This window comes from Chelonoidis abingdonii, chromosome 26, assembly GCF_003597395.2.
Source record: "Chelonoidis abingdonii isolate Lonesome George chromosome 26, CheloAbing_2.0, whole genome shotgun sequence".
NCBI classification, from domain to species: Eukaryota; Metazoa; Chordata; order Testudines; family Testudinidae; genus Chelonoidis; species Chelonoidis abingdonii.
Window position 1 is genome coordinate 2,587,885 of NC_133794.1, and position 9,035 is coordinate 2,596,919.

Below are 9,035 nucleotides of genomic sequence, written 5' to 3' on the forward strand. Positions count from 1 at the left end.
AGCCGGCTGGAGTGTTGAGACTGGGCCAAGGGCAATGCTGAAATCAGGGTCTGGGGACAGGATGTGGGTCAGAATCCACAGACAAGCCAAATCAGGATTGAAGTCAGAGTTCGGATGCAGGCCAATGGTGAAAGCCAGGCTGGAATCAGTCCAAGAGCCTGGGGGACCAGGAGGCGGATACAGGCTGGAGCGGGGCTGGAGCAAGGTCAGAGCAAGGCACAGAGGAAGCTGAAGTGGGCTGGAACAAGGCTCGGGCATGGCTGGGGCAGGAACAGGAACTGGATCAAGGGCAGGCCAGAAGCCTGGGGAGTCTGTAACACTGCAAGGCTGGAGGAACGTCCCTGGCCAATTACTGCTGTTGTGCAGAGTAACTCAGCTCTGATGAGGACAGTGAAATTCTTGTGCGTGGGGGTCATCTGGCCTGGGCCCTGACCAGAGATAGTCACTGCAGGCTCCGTTAGAGGAGTGAGTCGCTGCAGCTGAGTGAGCAGCCCTGGGCTGGGTGGGGTTTGCCTCACACATCTCAAGGTAAATTGTTCCAGGGTTAGTGACCTGGAGTGTGTGGTTTTGAGCTGAATCCAGAAGTAGGAGGGGACGGGTTGCTATTTAGGCTTGGCTCTGGAGAATGTGGCAAATTGCCGGTACTGTTCTGCTGGGTCTCGCGCTTTCTCTTCTCTGGGGTAGGTTCAGGGCGCTATTGCTTGCCTCTGAACCAGTTCTTAATCATTCCCCTAGTGTCCTTGGAGGAGGGGAGTGGAGAGGGAGGGACCTGGGCCCGCCCTCTACTCCAGGTCCCAACCCAGGGGCCCTGGGGTTGTGGTGAACCACTTGACTAGCGGTTTCTTCCCCTGGGTTACTTCCCTCTCATACCCGTCAGCTTGTGAAGGGCTTCTCGCCTCTCTTCTATACAAGCCTGGTGCCCCTTACCTAGGGTTTCTGTTGGGCTTCCCAATCCACCGCAGCACTCCTCCAAACCTTCTATTTCTCTCTGGACAAACTCTTCTCTTCTGCAATCTGCACTCTGCTCCAATCCAACCTTTCTCCTTCAACTACCACCCCCTGTCTGACTGAAGCAGGGGTTTATATCCCATGACTGGAGTCAGGTGCTCTAACTGGAGTCAGGTGCTCTAATTGGCCACAGCTGTTCTAGTTAATCTAAAGCAAACCTTCCTCCCTTGGCAGGGAATAAGGCCCCCTGCTAACACTCTTATGCTGCCCTCTGGCCATGCTGTATCACAAGAAGCAACACTTCTGGAGATCAAAGAGTCACTGCCTGGGAAGTAACCTTTTTTCTCCTTCATGCTATTGTCTCTGCAGAGTCCCCCCAGCCCCTCCGGGTGAGTGACTGTCAACCTCACCAGCTTCATTCTCTTCATTAGCTTCATTTGCCTTGTCTTTAAGTAATAATAATAATAATTAATACAGTGTAAAAGAAAATTAACCTTGGATTAATTTTACAGCTCAAATGGAATGAAAACTTCACTGTGAAGGCAGAAGGAACTGGACAAGCAACAGTAACAGTAATGATAATTTATAACGCAAAGCTAAAGGAAGATGAATCTCAGTGTAAGAAGTTTGACCTGAGGGTATCGGTTGAAGAAGCCCGGGGTGGTAAGTAACCGCCTGTCATTTCTCTTCTGAAGCTTGCTGCCAATCCTCAGATCATCGACAGCAGCGGATTTACACCAACCAACCACCATCTCTGCAATCACATTCATAACTTTGGAAAGTGTTTTTGTGAAGCTTCTTCAAACTCTCCCAGTTCCCAAGTCCTACAAAATTATACCCATAGGGCAGGCACTAAATAATATTTCCAGCTACTACATGTTCTAGGTTGCAACCAATGCAGGGTCCTTCTAGATGAGGGAGCAGATGCTGCCTTCTCTCATCCTGGCACTTGGTAGCAGCAGAGTTGGAGTATCGTATGTGGATGGGAACACAGGTCGGCTACTCTGGGTATTGTCTCCCTCTAAAGCAGAGATGAGCCCATGCCAGGAAGTCTCCAGCGCACACATTTCCAGACAGCATGGATGTGAAATCACCATGGGATAGAAGTCAGGATCTTCAGCACCCAAAACACAAGCCTCTGTGGCTTGGTCTAAAGGAGCAAATTCCTTTACCTGGGAGTAGCTGATTGTTATAATTGCTAGGGCTGGCCAGTAGCGGGAAATATGCTGGTCTAATGTGTGGTCATATGATAGAGGGATCCAGTATTTTGGCACTGCTTTTACAGAAATGGGAGCCAGATGTAAATTGTTCTTAACTTTCCCAGCTGTCCAAATTCACACCCACAAGTTCTCATTGTTTGTCTCCTCTTTCTGCTAACCCTAGACCGAAGGCAGCACGTGAGCTATTTTCAGTGTCACTCACACTACCCACGTCCTGGCCACCGGTTTGGGGGCTCTGCATTTTAATTTAATTTTAAATGAAGCATCTTAAACATTTTAAAAACATTATTTACTTTACATTCAATAGTTTAGTTATATGTTACAGAAAGAGCCCTTCTAAAAATGTATTACTGGCATGCCAAACCTTAAATTAGAGAGAATAAATGAATACTTGGCCCACCACTTCTGAAAGGTTGCTAACCCCTGCCCTAGACTATATTTCATTTGTGCCACTCAGCTGGGAGAGGCTTTTTAGTTTGTGTGCCAGGGACAGGAAGAATTATTTATGGATTGCTGGAGGGGACAAGAGGTTTATTGAGGGATTTTTCACACCTACTCTAGGACCTGTTTGATTACTAAGCCATGTTAGTACACCTAAAAAACAAACAAGGGTTTATATGGCATGAAATTTACACTGAGATATTAATTTCTTTTGTCTTCTGCAATGTTTCCAGTTAAGAAGCCGGATGGAGCGATGCGTTCAGTCTATATTAAAATCTGCATCAGGTGAGAACAATGCCCTTTAATGATAGATGATAAATAGATGGACAGATGCAGGGGGTAGCTTGAGAATCCTGGGCTATGATTTTTTTCTATGGAATGGGCAAAAAAGTTATAATTAAGCAACAGGAGCTAGTGGAGCGATCGCAAAAATCAATGTTCAAGTGATGAATTCTGATCAAAAGGGTATTTTCTCTTCTCCTCGCTAGGTTCCTCGGTGTGGTTGATGCCACAATGTCCATCATCGATGTCTCCATGCTCACTGGCTTCTCACCGGACGTGGAAGATCTTAAGAGAGTATGTCAGTGTAATCTGAGAACAGGGAACATAATAAACAATGCAGTGGCTCAGCTGGGGCTTTCAGATGAGAAAATCTAATGCAGCAGATGAATAGTCAGGCTCCAGGGTTAAACCTGGAGGGAGACCAGACAGCTCTAAGGATTGGTAACAGCTTTAGGAAACAGCAAGCAGTTCTCTCCAGGTCGGGGATGGAATGTCATCTCTGTTGGGCAGTTTTGGGGCATTCATAGGGGAGATTCCAGGGGATGAATAAGCCATGAGCACAATGTCCAAATTCACAGACACAAACAGAGCCCTGGGCAAATTTTGCAGGTTGCGCAGGCTACTTTGAAAATCTGGCCATACAAGTTTAGATCAGTTCAATCCTGCTTTATTGGATAGCAAATTGAGAGGCTGCTATCATTTGACTGTGCATGCTAGAGCAGACTGCATTTGATATAGTCTCTTGTACAGTGGGGCCAGAGTTTTTAAAAAAATGATTTCCCTTTAGATCCTCTGACCCACATGGTGCAGTTATTTGGGCCTGAAGAACTGTGGATACAAAAAAAGAGTCTGTACAAAAAAATCCAGGCCCTGAAGGAATCATTGCAGTGAATTGCTGCCCGGGTATAAAATGAACGTGAAGTTTAGCAAACAAACCCAGGGATGTTTTCAGCATTGGTGTCGGTGAACAGGGGCCACTAACAGAGGAGTTTTGAGAGGGAGTTTGGAAAGGGAGTGATGTACAGTCGCCATTCTTGTTGGGCAAAAGTCAACCTGGTTTCTGTAAAGGGAAATCTTGTTTTACTAATCTATTAGAGTTCTTTGAAGGGTCAACAAACATGTTGACAAGGGAGATCCAGTGGACATAATATACTTAGATTTCCACAAAGCCTTTGACAAGGTCCCTCGCCAAAGACTCTTACGTAAATTAAGTTGTCATGGGATTAGAGGGAAGATCCTTTTATGGACTGAGAACTGGTTAAAAAAACAGGGAACAAAGGGTAGGAATCAATGGTATATTTTCAGAATGGAGAGGAGTAACTGGTGGTATTCCTCCAGGGTCAGTCCTAGGACTAGTCCTAATCAACTTATTCATAAATGATTTGGAGAAAGGGGTAAAAAGTGAGGTGGCAAAGTTTGCAGATGATACTAAACCGCTCAAGATAGTTAAGACCAAAGCAGATTGTGAAGAACTTTAAAAAGATCTCACAAAACTAAGTGATTGGGCAACAAATTGGCAAATTAAATTTAATGTGGATAAATGTAAAGTAATGCACATTGGAAAAAATAACCCCAACTATACATACAATATGATCGGGGCTAATTTAGCTACAACTAATCAGGAAAGATCTTGCAGTCATCATGGATAGTTCTCTGAAGACGTCCACACAGTGTGCAGCAGCAGTCAAAAAAGCAAACAGGATGTTAGGAATCATTAAAAATGGGATCCAGAATAAGATGGAGAATATCTTATTGCCTTTATATAAATCCATGGTATGCCCACATCTTGAATACTGTGGTCTCCTCATCTCAAAAGAAGATATACTGGCATTCCAAAAGGTTCAGAGAAAGGCAACTAAAATGATTAGGGGTTTGGAACAGGTCCCCTATGAGGAGAGATTAAAGAGGCTAGGACTTTTCAGCTTGGAAAAGAGGAGTCTAAGGGGGGATATGATAGAGGTATAGAAAATCATGAGTGGTGTGGAGAAAGTTAATAAGGAAAAGTTATTTACTTGTTCCCATAATACAAGAACTAGGGGCCACCAAATTAAATTAATGGGCAGCAGGTTTAAAACAAATAAAAGGAAGTTCTTCTTCACATAGCACACAGTCAACCTGTGGAACTCCTTGCCTGAGGAGGTTGTGAATGCTAGGACTATAAGAGGGTTTAAAAGAGAACTGGGCCCAAGGGCTCTGGCTGAGGGGGCAAGATCTGGGGTGGGGCCACAAATGAGGAGTACAGGGTGCAGGAGGAGGTTCCAGGCTAGGGCATGAGGTTGGGGTGGAGGGAGCAGGTTAGGGCTCTGGCTGGGGATGTGGGCTCTAGGATGGGGCCAGAGACGAGGATTTGGGGGTGCAGGAGGGAGCTCCTGGCTGGGGCAACGAGTTGACATGCGGGAGGGGATAATGGGTGCGGGTTCTGTTAGGGAGTTAGGCTGTGTGAGGGGGTTCTGACCTGGGGCAGGAGCTTGGGATGCAGGAGGGGGGTCATAGTGCAGGCTCCAGCCAGGCAGCACTTATCTCAGGTGGCTCCTGGAAGCGGTGACATGTCCCTCCGGCTCCTAGGCAGAGGGAGCAGGGGGCTCTGTGCGCTTCCCACGCCCGCAGGCACGGCCCGTGCAGCTCCCATTAGCTGCAGTTCCTGGCCAATGGGAACTGCGGAGCTGTCACTCAGGCGGGATCAGTGCGCAGAGCCCCTGTGGCCACTCCTAAGCCTAGGTGTTGGACATACTGGCTGCTTCCGGGAGCTGTCCAGAGCCAGGACAGGCAGGGAGCCTGTCATAGCCATGCTGTGCTGCTGACTGGAACTGCCAGGGTCCCTTTTCAACTAGATGTTCCACTCAAAAACCAATTGTCTGGCAACCCTAGGTGTGTAAGTAGCAAGCTAGTATCCTCCATGATGCGATCTGCACGGGAGACGTGATCACAAGCACGACACCACTGGGTCATGTAGTGAGATGGTTGCTGGGGGCGGGGGTTCACCCAGCTGCAGGACTTTCATAGAGATGCTGTCTTACCCACAATGCTTCTTGCTTTTTCTTATCCACATTTAGCTTTCCCAAGGGGTCAACAGATACATTTCCAAGTATGAAATAGACAAAGCCCCGCTCAACAGAGGCAACCTCAGGATCTACTTGGACAAGGTAAAGACTCGATAAAGGTCTTCTCTGATCCTGTGTTAATTTCATGGGCTCCTGCTGAGCCAAACTGCACTCCCAGATACACCCTGGCATCCCCACAGACCTCAGCAAGTTGACAAACTGCAACCCGTGGCCAAATTTGACTCACTGGTCCAGATTCTGGCTTTCCACTAGGAGCAACTGAATGGGCTAGATCCTCATCTGGTGTATGTGGATGTAGATCCATTGACTTTAACGAGAAGTGCAGCATCTGACATTGAGGTTGAATTTGCTTCTCTGTGCCATTCACTTCTTGTTTCCTTGTTCCCTTCACTTCTCTAGTTCTTCTTTCCTCCACCTGCCTCACCTTCTCTTTCCCTAACATCTCCTTTTCTTTTATTCTTTTTCATTCTCTCTTCCATCCAGCCACCCTTCAGCCTAAGCAATCCTATTATTTCCCCCGCACCCAGGTTTCTCACAGAGAGGACGAATGTCTGCAGTTTAAAGCTCACCAGTTTTTCGAAGTGAGGCTCATTCAGCCGGCATCTGTCACAGTCTACGACTATTACACCATAGGTAACAGATCGCAGCTCTCCTCACCATTCAAGGCACCATGGCTTCAAATTCTGCTCTGGGTCACATTGGTATCATTACCTCTTGCAGTCTTTTGCTGCAGTACTTAGATATTATTGTCCCCGTATAACGGAGGGGATGCACTGGAAATAGAACCCAGGCGTCCTGAATCGCAGTCTCCTGCTCTACACTCTCCCTTCGACTTTTCCAGATTACTGTACCTCTTTCAGGAGTCTGATTTGTCATGCATGCACCAAGTTTACCTCACTTAAAAACAACTTGCTTACAAAATTAGACATAAAAATACAAAAGTGTCCCAGCCACATTAGTACTGACAAATTGCTGACTTCCTCATTTTTCAACATGTAATTATAAAATAAATCAATTAGAATATAAATATTGGACTTATATTTCAGTGCGAGACGTGAGCCTGTTTTCATGTATGGGTTTGTCATTCAGTGGCTGGAGAGCGGCAGCTGCTGGCCAGGTTCCCAGCTCTCAAGGCAGACTCCGCCAGCAGCAGCGCAGAAGTTAAGGTGGCATGAGCTGTCGCTGGTGGGAGCGCGGCCTTCGGAGCTGAGAGGCCAGAGAGTGGGGGTTGCTGGCTGGGGCGTTCATATTTTTGGCGGTGAATGAGGACTATCTTTTTCAATCCTGCTCCCATCCCGACCCACAATATCTACTCCCACTCCCACCTGCTCCTCCATTGTTTGTTGAATTTTTATCCCACTATTATGGCAACGGGCCCTGCGGGATCCCAGTCCCACTGCAGGGCTCTAGAGCCTGTTGTAAAAAAAGGCAAACATCTAGATAAGTTAACATACCCACTGGGGTACCACTAGGGTATGTGTCCCCCTAGTTGAGAACTACTGGATTAGAACACAGGGGGGTTAGATTCATAGACTTTAAGGCCAGACGGGACCATCCTGATCATCTGGTCAGGTTTACTGCCCACCTCCCAGTTCCTCATGTTCCAATATTACCCCATGCTGGAAATATATGGTCATGCTCATCACCTTAACATACCCAAGCAAAGGTAGACAAAATAAGAGGAACCTCTGACTACAGGCAATAATTATCCTACTTGCCCTCTCCCCCCGTTTTACCTCCAGAGGTGAATTTGCTGCTAGTGTGATTAAGAGGGTGTCTCCAACAAGCACCAGTCCATCATTTCAAGTTGATGGTTTCCTATAGCTAAGAAAGTCATTCCCACAGACTGCTGCTCTCTTCCCCAGAGTCACCCAGTGGGACTTCCACTTGAGTAAGGGCTTCAGGGTTGTCTCCCAGGTGCTGTAAACTGTGGTGGTTGTTCTGCGGGACGGGGAATGATCCGTGTCTCTGATCTTTCTCTAGATGACCGGTGCACCAAGTTCTACCACCCGTCTAAGCAGAGTGGGCTCTTCAATATGATCTGTCACGGGGGCATCTGCCGTTGTGCAGAAGGTGAGGAGAGTCCTGTCTCTCTTTACCAATCTCTGGTGGGGCCTCCCCTGTCAGCTTTACCAGCAAACATGAAGTCCCAGGTCCCCCCCAGCAACCAATCAGGGCCCTCCTTCCCTGTGGGCTCTGGGTGATTCTCACATGCGAGACAGGCTCACGGCAGGCGGAGACAGGATGGTCCCTGTGTCTGTCCCCCAGCCTGGAGCTCTGACTCTTGGACGGCTGTGTCCCTGCTACACACCACCACATACAGGAATGGTGGAACCAGGGTTGGGGTGAGGGTACCCTCAGTGGGAATATATGGGGCATGCACCTCCACATGAACTCATGCACGCCTGGGGAGGGGAGGCAAGAGAAGATCCAGAAGGGACTGCAAGGCCTGGAATTGGGCCAGGGAACAGAACCCAGAGGGTCTGGAATGGGCCTTGGAGGAGGTAGTAACCCCCAGAACCCACCCTGATGCCTGCCCCTCAACCCTACAGAGGTCTCAATATCTTCCTTCACTCCCTCTCCTATCCCTCCTTCCCTGCATTCAGAGAGAGTTTCCACCCTCTCTGACCACCTGCCCTCACCTGTGGTCCCTCCCTTCTCGAATGGCAACCCCACCCACCAATCACAGGAGAGCTGGTAGCAGGACGTAGAAGCAGAATTTTTCTAACCAGCTGGGTCACCGGGCGGGAGCGGGTATAGGACATGTCAGTTCCTCCTCTCTGCCCATCAGGGTCTTGGGGGCTGGACCAAGCCAGCTGATCCATGGAGTCCAGTCGGGGAGGGATGTGACGAACTGGGACTGTTCTTAATGTTTGCTCTGAATATTGTGTTGGTGCCTCAGTGTCCCCTAGGCAGTTCTTAAGTATCCAGGAGGAGGGCTAAGGGGGTGTGATTGCTGCCGAGCAAAGGGCCAGTGCACCTAAATGCCTGGCACTCTGTCTCCTCGCAACTGATGGCCTGGGCCCCTCCTCTGCAAAGGTGCCAACTGAAGGTGTTGGAGACAAAGGGATCAGGTGACCTC

At 48.3% G+C, this 9,035-nt stretch overlaps 1 protein-coding gene across 1 annotated transcript in view; it reads left to right on the top strand.

Moving 5' to 3' along the window:
* Nucleotides 1-9,035, top strand: part of LOC116826473 (venom factor-like) — a 110,826-nt gene that overhangs the window by 89,227 nt on the left and 12,564 nt on the right. The window contains exons 31-36 of the mRNA XM_075061172.1: nucleotides 1,461-1,611; nucleotides 2,843-2,894; nucleotides 3,098-3,185; nucleotides 5,945-6,034; nucleotides 6,481-6,586; nucleotides 7,937-8,026. Of these exons, the coding sequence (XP_074917273.1) occupies nucleotides 1,461-1,611; nucleotides 2,843-2,894; nucleotides 3,098-3,185; nucleotides 5,945-6,034; nucleotides 6,481-6,586; nucleotides 7,937-8,026 (577 nt within the window). The remainder of the gene's footprint in view (nucleotides 1-1,460; nucleotides 1,612-2,842; nucleotides 2,895-3,097; nucleotides 3,186-5,944; nucleotides 6,035-6,480; nucleotides 6,587-7,936; nucleotides 8,027-9,035) is intronic.